Source organism: Trichomycterus rosablanca, chromosome 27 (assembly GCF_030014385.1).
Source record: "Trichomycterus rosablanca isolate fTriRos1 chromosome 27, fTriRos1.hap1, whole genome shotgun sequence".
In the NCBI taxonomy this organism is placed as follows: Eukaryota; Metazoa; Chordata; class Actinopteri; order Siluriformes; family Trichomycteridae; genus Trichomycterus; species Trichomycterus rosablanca.
In genome coordinates this window covers 12,068,353-12,081,042 of record NC_086014.1, presented here as the reverse complement: position 1 = coordinate 12,081,042, position 12,690 = coordinate 12,068,353, and the positions used below count along the sequence as shown (strand labels likewise).

Genomic DNA, 12,690 nt, shown 5'->3' with positions numbered 1-12,690 from the left:
TAAAAATGATATTAAATAAAGATGAAAATATTGCAAGGTCTCAAGAGCTGTGCATCGAGACTTTTTCTTAAAGTTATACGAATAAAAACATTAGATCAAGAGAAATGTTGTTTCTTAATCTGCATGTGGCATTCATTAGCTTTAATTCTACTGTATAATGTTGTATGCATTGTGCTAGAGCGTCAATGACAAGCACATGTTCAACAAAACCTAAAAAGAATTAAACTTATTGTCCGGGAACTTTGTGGCACCAAAGCTGAAGTCAAAATAAGATTTCATTTCTGACTGGGTCTGTTCATAGTAAACATATGATGAAAACACAGCCCAAACAACTGATAATTCCACCAGTGAGTAAACTGAACTCTGGCAGTGTGCTCAAGGTCATCCTGATTGTATTTGCACTGTGGGAACGACACCTATCGACACTAACCACAAGTGTGCAAAAGCTCCTATTAAGACTCAACAGGACGTGTGGCCTATGTATGCAAAGATCCAGGGTCAGGTTTAAACATTTCATAAGTAGAGGAGTAAGTGAATCAGAGAGGACAAAGCTACCCTTGTGTAACTGATCTGATTCTACTACATGAATGATTTAACTACTACATGAACTGACTTAAGACACAGACAAAAACTCTCAGGTGCAACTATTCAGAGATGGTTACATTCACACAAGAATGTAAAAAACATTAGGGTAAAAATATATACTGTATATACATGAGCAAAAAACGTTTAAAAAGTTTTTCTCTTTTATTGCCCAATCTAGTCATTTCAGATTCCCGGTTCCTCGATAATGTCTGTATGCCACCAGAATCCCTACGTCTCCATGTCAGTTTTCAGCCTTAGCATAAAATCCAGAAAGCCCCAATCAGTCATTACAAAACTGGGCCACGCTGTCCTACATGCGCACAAGCCGAGAGAGAAACGGGGTAACACACACACAGCATTCATTTCCACTAAAGGAATGTGAAGCATGTAAGGGATTTTTTATCCTGCTAAACCAGAGAGCATTGCTTAAATTCCTCCAGGGCAGAATAAAAGTATTATCCAGATTATTCACGAGGGTGACACTTGCTGAGGGTTTACTGTCCTGACACCAGTTTCAGGCAATGATGTATGCTTATCAACCCAAAATATTTATTATGTATTTGTGTGATGGCAGAGAGTGATAGATGAACCTTGGATGGTAAAAGCAGAAATATTTCTGCCTGTTTTTTTAAAAATTGGTATAGATGTGATGCTGTAACAATCAAAATTGAGCATGGCGTGACTCTAGAATCTTAATTTGGTTCATAGCAAATAGATAAATGACTGGGGAATGTAATAAAAGCCCATTACAGATTTAGATCCGGGGTTTTAGCATTAAAACAACCAGACATTTCCATTCCTTTTTCCACCACTTCCACACAGTGGGAATTGTCAAATTGACTAAATTGGGACAAAATGGGGATTTTTCTGGAAACCACTTGCTCTATCTTGTCATTTTCATAAGCAATTTGTTACTGATCATATCAGTGATGGATGTCTGTCACTGCAAAAAAAAAAAAATCTGAATATGGTTCATCACTATATGAACTTACAATCCACAAGCGGGCGGCACGGTGGCTAAATGGGTAGTCTCTTGATGCATGCTCAATAATCTAGGTACACAAATCCACAAAGTTGAATCAGTTCATCTGGACACAAGTTTGTTGTAATATGATATGTTCTGTCAGTCTAAGCTGGAGGTGAATACCCCAACCTTATATGCAGACGATTTGCATAACGACCGAAACCGACCCATTTCGTAACCATGTGCAAATCACAATGACCATTCATTACAATGGCCATATGTGCCTTTCACATGTGCTTGGGGTATAGCTCCTATCACGGCGTTGTAAGATGGTGAGAGGTGTACTCTCAGCCACAAACCCCCTCGGTTTAGGGATGGTCGTTCCCTCTTCACATAGATGGCCTCTTTGACTCCCCGTTCAAACCAGCCTCACAGCAAGAAGGTCCTGGGTTCGATCCCCAGGTGGGGCGGTCCAGGTCCTTTCTGTGTGGAGTTTGCATCCAAAGCGACTTACAGTTGTGACAGTATACTGTCTAAGCAATTGAGGGTTAAGGGCCTTGCTCAAGGACCCAACAGTGGCATTCCAGTACCTTAACCACTAGGTTACAACTGCATGTTCTACCCGTGCCTGCCTGGGTTTACTCCGGGTGCTCCGGTTTCCTCCCACAGTCCAAAGACATGCAAGTGAGGTGAATTGGAGACACTAAATTGTCCATGACTGAGTTTGATATAACCTTGTGAACTGATGAATCTTGTGTAATGAGTAACTACCGTTCCTGTCATGAATGTAATGTGTAAAACATGACGTTAAAATCCTAATAAACAAACAAACAAACAAACAAAGCACAGGCACAGAAGCGCCCAGGAGATGCCCAGGAGATGCCCACTGTCGCTAAGGTTTAATAAACGAGGGCGGGGCTGGTGGGACGGGGCGATGACGTCAGGGAGGCTGGATTATTTTGAAATTGAGGTGAATAAAGATGGCGGAAGAGGAGAATCCGTTGCTTCCTCGCAATCATTCCGTAATAAAACGTCAGAACTACCCTTACAGTGACGGTAAGATGGAGGAAAATAACGTAGTCTTAACAGTGACAACAATGAGGTTAAAAAACGTGTTGGTTATATTTAGCGGTGTGCTCTGACTCTGGTGACACCTGCTAGCCAATGCTAACGCTGTGATGCCGGTCGGTTTAACCGTGGTTCATATATTTGTATTATTATTCCGGTTAACAGTACACTGCATTTAATACACTCTGTTTCTCAAACACGTTCATATAAATTCATAGAAGACATTGTTAGAGTTGGAGTTAGCTTAGCAAGCGGGCTGGTTTTGCTCTGCGGTCAAGACCGTTAGCAGCAGCAGCAGCAGCACATCATAAAGTCACGGTGTTCCGTACGTTTCAACAATTTCGCACTTTTTTCGCAGTATGAGGACGCATTATTAGAATTCATTCCCCTTTGTTGTGAGGTAAGGGTCTGGCTATTAGGTCATGCTCCAATTTGTTCAATTTTGACCAGTCAAATAAAAAATATAGAGCAGAATTTACCGACTGATGCACTGTATGGAACACTGTTATAGTTGTGCAGCAACCTACACTGTACAATCTTATATTAGCTTTAAATCATCCCTTGTTGATTTACCCAATCTTAACGCGTTTTAGGATTCAATTAAATGTTTTTTTTCTCCATAATTAAACTTAACTCAAATAGTCAAACCTATGTGGACATTTCACCGCAATTATACAGCATGTGTGTGTATTGTTATCAAAGACCCTTATCATTATCATATATCATATTCCCATTTATTTAATGTTATTTGTGTGATCTTTTTAATGCTATTCACCAAACTACACTTACTGGCCACATTATGAGAAACATCTTAGATATACTGGGTTGGAACATGATGTGACATTACACGATTCCTTTAGTTTAGTTGCTAAAAATACCAAATCACATTCCATCACATGAAGAAAAGGTCTGTTTGATTCAGATTTGGTGACTGGCGAGGTGGCTAAATCACACTTAACTTATAACACAGTTCATTAACATTAAGCTTACTGAAAAACTATCATAAGCAGATAATTCCCATTTCATGACCCTTTACCTATTTAGTTTCTGTGAGCTGGGGCACACCATAGCCTTTGATTCCTTTTCTTAGCTAATAGAACAGACAAAAAGCAACTAAAATATTATTTTCAGGTCTTTTCCAGGAGATTCAGTGTGCTTACTCAAACCAGCCTACCTAGTACCAACAACTATGACATGATCAAAGTCACTGAGATTACACTATGCTCTGATTCCATTTAGATGTTTTATGTAATCATTAACTGGCTCTTAGACCAAGTCTGTATGGTTTACTGCACATGCGGCCAAATGACTGTCACAAAACACCTTCACATATATGTCATTTACAAATCAAAGTGGCAGATTAATGTACATTACATATACTGTAGTATACAAATATACACATTTACAAATGAGCATGTAATAAATAAATTAGCCAGCATATGCTTGCAGAGAGTCCACTTGGTTACTAAGAACGGATAGTGTGAATTCTGACATTTTTAACAACTTAAGACCCGAGTTGTGTTTTTTTGCTCTTTATGCATTCATTTTTCATCTTGTTTTCACCTTATTTATTGTCTAGTACTTTTGCTACCACTAGATGGCAGACAAAAGTGTCTACTAATAAGGCATAGCAAAGCCAAAATGTAATGTTCCCATATGTGACCGCAGGGTCTCAAATAAAGTGCAAGGAACTGATTGTGGATCTTCAAGATCAATTTGTTTCAAATTTTGTTTACTCTGGGATTATAGAGGCTGATTTTGCCTAGAGGTTTATACTAGCTGTATTTATCGAACATTGAGTGTTAGGTTTGTTTACATGTTTTAGTTTAAAATAAAGCCTTTTTATTAAAATTGTAACAAATCCAGTCCTGCATGTTCCTATTTGTTACATCCTTAAATGAAGATGGCAGAATTATGGCAAAAGAAAAAGAGCTTTTTGCTTAGATAGATAGATACTTTCATTTGTGGTTTTGTAATGGGATCAAATCTTGTGGCATATAAAAAGCTTTACTTCCTTTGCTCTGAGCTGCTTTTCTTTACTGATATTGAGTGTTTTTTATCAAAGCGGCATCTTCATCCTTCTGGTTGTTGCAGAATTGTTGTGGCATAAAGCCGTTGGACTCTTACAACTTTGTTCTACTGCTTGACAATTATTTACTTCCTTTTAACTTGTGCTGACATGCCATTTAAGAGAACTTCGTAAGACAAGATTAGTGTCCAGTACTACAGCATAGTAAAGCACTAACTGGATTAGCTGGACACCAGACACCACATGCATTGTTTAAGCTGTGTGCAATGGCTCTGAAGCTTTTCTAGTTCTGCTTTGTAATACTCTTGTCCTTGTAAACTACAATAGCATTTTTTTCCCCAATCATGGCAAAATCTTGTAAAATAAACCTGGTACAACGTGTGCTGAAACATGTCTAGATCACGATTTGTTTGTCTGTGCATGTCTCATTACGCACTTTTAATAGTTTATACTTTTACACTGCTTTTACACCCTAGTTCCAGATGGTGAAAGCAGCAGACATCTTATTAACAGATGGTAGAATTTGTATCGAGATGCCTGGTTGGACAACGCCCAGTACCGAGCGCGAGAGCTGCCGGTCTGATGTCAGCCTGAAGCTGGTCATGAGGGACCCGAAGCTCCAGCAATCTGATATGATTTGGATCACGCCCAAATTCTCACTGTAGTTTTGCTACTGTAGCCTTTTTATTTCTTTTAATTGAGGTTTTTTTTTTTATCTAGTACAGAGACGTGTAGGTCTCAGTGTTTTACAAACTCAGTGGTGTCTTAGCATGATTTCTCATCAGTGGATGAATAACCAGTTAACTGATAATCAACAAAAATGATGTTTGATTATTTACATTTATTTTTAAAGCAAAAAGAACTTTATGCATTCATACTATTTCAATCTTGAATGACAGAACTGTTATGTATTAAAATCACAAACTGAAGCTGAATGTATAAATGTATGTATAGTAGGACTAGCTTATTAAATCAATAAATACCAGACAGGTATACCTACGAATCCCCTCCAAATTCATATCAATTGTGTGTGTGTGTGTGTGTGTGTGTTTTTGTCTCTTGTCTGTCTCTCTCTCTGTGGTAGGTGCCGGGGTGAAAGCCGTGTCTCATAAAATGAGCGGAGATGAGGAGGAGAAGTTGCTGGATGAGGAGGAGAAGTTGCTGGATGAGGTGGAGAAGTTGCTGGTAACTGTTCCAGTGCAGATTGTGGTGGCTGATGAAGATGAGCATGAGTTCTCTTTGGATGAGCAGGCCCTGGAGCGCCTCCTCCTTCAGGAGCATGTACGTGACCTGAACGTGGTGGTGGTATCAGTAGCTGGGGCCTTTCGCAAGGGCAAGTCCTTCCTTTTGGACTTCATGCTGCGGTACATGTATAACCAGGTAAGGAAACTGAGCTAGAATGAGCTCATGCATTATTAGTAGAAGTTATGATGTATGCATAATGGGCACTTGGGTGGTGCAGTGGTGAATTATGCTAGCCACTGGGATGCAGGGTTTGAAACCTCATCTGGGCATCTACATTCAGACGTGATTAGCCAAGGTCCTGTGATGGATTGGCGTCCTGTCTGGGGTGTGTTGCTGCATTACACCCTATGATTCTGGGTGAACACGACCCACCGCAGCCCTGATCAGGATAAATCAGTGGTAGAAAATGAAATGAAAAAAGTACACATTAAGGCAAATTAATAATGCCAATTCAATCCAATGCAAATTAAATCATAAATGTATAATTGTCCAACTCATTTTTTTGATGATCTTTGTGTGATCAAATATAGCAAATAGTTTTTGATTTTATTTATTCTAATTCTTGTATATTCATGTCAAAGACAAGGCACTTATTGATTTATTTTGATACATTTATTGCCTAATACATGATTAAGTCACTTTAACAATATTTCTTTGCATGTGCAATAAACACTTATTAAATTGTTGCAGTTAACCAATGTTTACAATATATAAAATTTTATTCTTCCCCTCAAAATCTATAGTTCTTATAGACACCTTATATCGTTATTATTTGTTGTATGGCTAAGCTACTTTAATAGTGTGAAACTTTTTTAAATAAACCCATTGTATCCAGGCCTGCAAAGCAAATTCTATGTCTTGTTTGCTAAGTCGGATTTTATTGCCATAAAGAGACAGTCTTATTTGGATGTGCTTATAATGTGACCTCTTATCTATGTGGTAGAATATTTGATTTTATGCTCGTTGATATTACCGTCTCCTACCTGCAGGAATCGTCTCCGTGGGTCGGCGGAGATGACGAGCCTCTTACGGGCTTCTCCTGGAGGGGGGGCTGTGAGAGGGAGACCACAGGGATCCTGGCATGGAGTGAAGTGTTTGTAGTAAAGAAACCAGACGGGAACAAGGTAGCACTCGACACTCAGACTCGACCTGTGCTTATAATTTTCCTTTTTCCTTTGACTTGTTTAAAGTGATCTGAAAGTGGTGAAACAATATTTACATCAGATTATTGAAGTGTGTAATTACATTCTGCCTTAAGTCTGTTTTTAAGGCTGAGCAGAGCAGAAACCTGATTCCTGGAATGTTTTTGTTTATGCCATGTGTATGTCTGCAGGTGGCTGTGCTTCTCTTAGACACACAGGGAGCCTTCGACAGCCAGTCCACCATTAAAGACTGCGCCACACTCTTCGCCCTCAGCACCATGACCAGCTCAGTACAGGTCTGTCTGTTCTTCATAATTGAGCTTATTACAGTCAAGAAACATTTCACTATTATGTGGAAGACCCACAAGCACAGTAACAAAATCTCTCTGTAGGATAATTATTAATGTGGTGTTTAATATTTAACATTATTAACGAGACAGTTTTGCAGATTTTATTTTTGGCTAGATTCTTTGAGATGTCAGGTACTTTGTTTGATGCTCTTTGTTTTATCTACAGGTTTACAATTTATCTCAAAATGTGCAAGAGGATGATCTACAACATTTGCAAGTAAGCCCTGCTTGGTTTACACTCCCCCCCCCCCCCCTTACAATTAAGTAACATGGTGCATTGTACTCTGAAAAACATACCCATGTACACCTTTTCTCTTTCTCCTGTAGCTTTTTACTGAGTATGGTAGACTTGCTATGGAGGAAATTTATCTAAAACCATTCCAGGTAGGTTTAACTGCACCACCTTTTAACCAGTCATTGTTTACGGTTTAAAATGGTTGACTAGAAGGGTTGCTTTCTTTCTGCTTTTTCTAGTCACTGATGTTCCTTATAAGAGACTGGAGTTACCCCTATGAACATGCGTATGGTCTGGAAGGAGGAAACAAGTTTCTGGAGAAGCGATTACAGGTATGCAGGGCTTCGTGTCCTTGTTTAATAACAACCTCGAGCAGCAATAACAGGAAACGCTACACAAAAGTTTGTTTGATGTGGTAATTCAAGAAGACTTAAAGAGACAATGTTGTCACGAGAGAAATTCATTTTTTTTATTCACTGCAGCTGTATGTGGCAGATTATTTATCACTACTGACTGTTTACAGTTAATTTCAGTGTTCTAGACGTCACATTTTGATGCATTATGGTGAAACAATTCATTTATTACATATAAATTACATATTATATATCTATTCTGTTTATTCACCTACACTGACAGTATTGTACATTGCACATACAGTATGTTAATGTTTACTGGAAAGGACACTTTCATAATAGTTTATTTTATTACATCACATATCTTTATTCTATTTATTCTACATCGTTTTGGACAGTAATATTTGCTTTTTTTTTTTAAATAATTTTTATTTTAATATAATTAATGTACTTAATGTACCTTGAGCTGCTGTAATACCTGACTTTCCCTTTGGGATTAATATTTGTCTATCTGTCGGTCTATCTAATTGCTTAGTGCTAACTCTTTCCACAAAGAAGCTTCACTTGAACTAGGGGGCACTGCCCAGACCATTACTCATTTTGTTATTCTGACATTGCTATTGTAACTAAATCTTGATTGTTCATGGCTTAATGGTTTTATTCCTCTGTTAGCAATGGTTGAATGCACTGTTTTAGAAGAATTGTCAGCGTACTTTTGTCCTTGTATTTTGCCTCTTATGCATACAACTGCTTGCATTTGCATGGACTTGCCCTTCTGATTCATTCATGTAATCTCAGGTAAAGCAAAACCAGCACGAGGAGCTTCAGAATGTCAGGAAGCACGTCCACTCCTGCTTCTCCAACATAAACTGCTTCCTGCTTCCTCACCCAGGACTCGGAGTGGCCACAAATCCCCTCTTCGATGGCAGATTGAGAGGTAAAAATCTTCTGCACCCTAGTGGCCAAAGGGGTCATTGCTGTTGTCTGTCTAGAGTAAAGAATCATGTTCTGACGCTCCTCTATGCTACACATCAACCACTGCCTGTTTATTTGCACGTTTTGTGTATAAATAAGCTTCCAAAATTGCAAAATGACATTGGAGGTTTTGTGTCTTCTTCACACAGACATTGATCCTGATTTTAAAAAGGAGCTAGTGAACCTTGTCCCGTTGCTGCTGGCTCCAGAGAACTTGGTGGAGAAAGAAATCGGGGGTTCCAAAGTGACGTGTAGAGATCTTGTACAGTATTTTAAAGTAGGTGCCTTACCATAAAATACACACACTTGCACACATATACATACACTAACACACACTTAGATTGAAATGACAATAAAGCCTCTCTCTCTCTCTCTCTCTTCATATATTAATTATTCTGAATTAGAACTGTGTATCCTAACTCTGTTCTTTGGCCCTAGGCCTACATGAAAATCTACCAAGGGGAAGAGCTACCTCACCCAAAGTCCATGTTACAGGTAGAATTGATTACAGACTTTGTCATGCTTCTTAGTTCATTATATGCATGTATTGATATAGTGTTTGATTCTTTTTCTTTTCTTTGCCTAGGCCACGGCTGAAGCCAATAACCTTGCAGCGGTCGCTGGAGCGAAAGATGTTTACATCAAAAGCATGGAACAGGTGAATTTTACTAAAGGCATACAACGCATCTCTAAAGTCTCATCAGGCAATAACACACATTTAGCAGTGGCACATGCATGCTGTAGTCACACAGTTGATGTGCCATTCACAGTTTACTCTAAATCTGGTGGAAAATAAAGCGTTTTAGGTTGTACATTGTTACAGGAGTAGACCAGCTGCATTCGTTTGGTCCAGTTGCAGAAGAATATCATCTCACCAGTGTTAATGAATGTGTGTTGCAGGTGTGTGAAGGAGACAAGCCCTACATCGCCCCTGCTGATTTGGAACGCAGCCACGAGGAGTTGAAGCAAGGCTCTATAAGACAGTTCCGCTCCGTGAAGAAGATGGGAGGCGAGGAGTTCTGCCGCCGTTACCAGGAGCAGCTGGAGGCTGAGCTGGACGAGGCCTACAGCAACTTCGTCAAGCACAACGACGGAAAGAACATTTTCTTTGCGGCCCGTACGCCCGCCACGCTCTTCGCCCTCATGTTTGTCATGTACGTGGTGTCGATGGTCACGGGCTTCGTGGGAGTAAACTCTGTGGCCATGCTCTGTAATCTAATCCTGGGCGTGGCTCTGTTGTCTCTGTGCACCTGGGCCTACGTTAAATACTCAGGGGAGTTTAGAGAGGTGGGCAGCGTCATCGACCAGGTGGCAGAAACACTCTGGGAACAGGTGAGTTGGGTGTTTATTTGTACATTCTTTCCCCAAATTCTGCAATAACGGGGCTTTATTAGTGGATGGTTAACTAGAACCAACAGGCATCTAGCTTACCTGTTCTAGCCACTGTTAGTCACATGTCAGCAAAGTTTTAGACTTTATTGAATCTCAGTAATGTAGACCATTAGCGTAACCATAAGCACTGGGAGTTTAGCATTAAGTAAGCATACCGCTAACAAAAGCCGACACACAGGAAACATGTTGTACATGTAGGGTATTGCATGTCATATATATTTGTTGTACTGCTGTTCTTTCTGCTAACTTCTTCCCTTTTATTGCTCTATGCTAATCAGAGGACTCCGAGAAAGGTGAGGTGTTCACTAGCTGTGGATTCTGACTCCAGTCTCTGTAAAATCACTTCTTGCTCTTTTGCTAACCTAAATTCCTCCTTTTAGGTCTTTTCCAAGCTTTTCGAGACTGCCAAGAACAAAGTGTCAGTGGGCAACTTTTTGCCTGCTCAGCGAAAGAGACTGCCGTCAAACAACAACGTGAAGAAGAAAAACTAGCCGCCACATTCCATAAACTGCTTTTTAGGACTTTCTCGGCCCTGACGAGTGGACGGCTCTGACCACGCTGGGTTTAAAAGAACAAAAGAAGAAGACGAAGAAAAATAGACTGCGGCGTAAACCCGGTTCTCTGCGTTAGTAGATTGCAAGCTGGCACTTTCATCAGGATGTTAAGCTCACTATTTTATCATGCTGTTAGTGTCTTATGGGATGTTTCCTATTCCTTCATTTCTCCTTTAGTCTATGCTTTCCATCTTCATTATGCATTCCTTCTTATTTCTCATCCTTTTCTTTCCTCCTCCTTCTGACATCATGTCTTTCTTCTCTGATTTAGATTTTGAAGCCTCTGGGTAATTTGTTGACAGAGAAAAAAAGTCAGACTGAATCTGATCATGCATGTTGAGTCAAATTTTCAGCAGGCTCACCAAGTTGCAGAAAAGCCGTCGATGCAGTCGGACCTAACTCTGCACCAATCAAAGAGCCAAAGTCTTACATTTCCTAAAGCACTTGAGATGCTGGCACCGGTGCGTCTGTATGTCGACCCTGGTCAAGATGATTCCTGAACGGGTCCTGTCTGTGTCTCTGATGCCGTGTGTAAACGGGTTAAGTAACTCGAGGTCTTTAATTGTTGGGTTGTAATTTTAATAAGTGATAATGGAACTCGAATTGATTTTAAATTGCACATCTTCGTGTTTGTCACTGAGTGAATAAATACTTTGAATTACGGCATTTTCCTCACAAGATGTTTTCATGACCTGTCTTATGTTCCACAGTATTGTAAAGCTTGTAAGTACAAATCCTAGATGGAGGAACGAGCTGTACCGATGACGGTAGCAGTGTTGCTGAATGGACTGTATGTTGCTTCTTTAGGCCTCCCTGATTACGTGTGCTGTCTCCCCGCTGTACACTGGAACAGCTGCCTTCTGCTTCTTTGATAGATCCATTCATGAACCGACAGTCGACTTATGCTATCCTGTATAGTTCAGATTTTTTTAGACTTGTCACTAATAGGGCATGTGTATGAACAATAAATGTGTACTTCAAATTTTGTAAACCTTTTTCGTATCTGGATGAGCGTCCAGGCCAGCGAGCGTTTCATGTGAAGGGAATGCTTTAGTGTTGTGTAAATGTCAGAGTAAGGAATTTTCTTTTCTTTTTATTTATGTATTATATGCCTTGAGCATCACAATTTCACTTTTGCTGACCAAGCACTGGAATGTTTATAATCTTACACTTTGTTTTCTGTTTTATTTTAGCAAGATTTTTCTTTAATTTATTTTTCAGAACAATATTAAAATGAACCACAGTATATCAGAATGCCGCCGTTTTGTCTCCTGACTGCACTTGTTAATTGTATTAATTGTAGCAGTTCCTCAACATTCACACGTGTAGCATGACTGCTTTTGTGTTCAGTCCTGTACAGTTTGGTATTTGTCTTTCACAAACAACCAAGATGCTCAGACTGGAGTCAGATCTGAAAAAGTAAAACGTGCCAGGCTGCTATTCTAGAACAGTAATTGTAAAACATTGACTTAGAAAACAGCAGTCAGTCCTGTTGTGTGAGAATTTTACTAAATCTGACGTGTCCGGGGAAAAAATTGCTCGAATATGAAGACTTCTTCTGAATGGAACTTCTCACCCATCACCCATGATTAACTGGTCATGCACGTGGAGAATATTCTGGATCCTCCTGGTCATCCTGGTCATGTCATTTATCACTCACCGCACTGAGGGGAAAAGACAAAAACGTCTTGAGAGCAGAGGGCCCGGAGTGCTGATCTTCTAACCCAAACAACAGAGACGACCTGCTCGTTTCTTTACAGCATCAAAGAGGGCTGTTAACACTCGGGGTCAGCCGGCG

At 39.8% G+C, this 12,690-nt stretch overlaps 1 protein-coding gene across 1 annotated transcript; it reads left to right on the top strand.

Moving 5' to 3' along the window:
* Positions 1 to 2,524: 2,524 nt before the first annotated feature.
* On the top strand, positions 2,525 to 12,146 carry LOC134304151 (atlastin-2-like). Its single transcript, XM_062989729.1, has 13 exons — positions 2,525 to 2,605; positions 5,731 to 6,026; positions 6,881 to 7,015; positions 7,225 to 7,329; positions 7,550 to 7,600; positions 7,711 to 7,767; positions 7,858 to 7,950; positions 8,770 to 8,908; positions 9,096 to 9,223; positions 9,385 to 9,441; positions 9,533 to 9,604; positions 9,847 to 10,278; positions 10,719 to 12,146. The coding sequence occupies exons 1-13, from the start codon at positions 2,530 to 2,532 to the stop codon at positions 10,827 to 10,829; spliced, it is 1,752 nt and encodes a 583-aa protein (XP_062845799.1). The 5' UTR covers positions 2,525 to 2,529; the 3' UTR covers positions 10,830 to 12,146.
* The last annotated feature ends 544 nt before the right edge of the window (positions 12,147 to 12,690 follow it).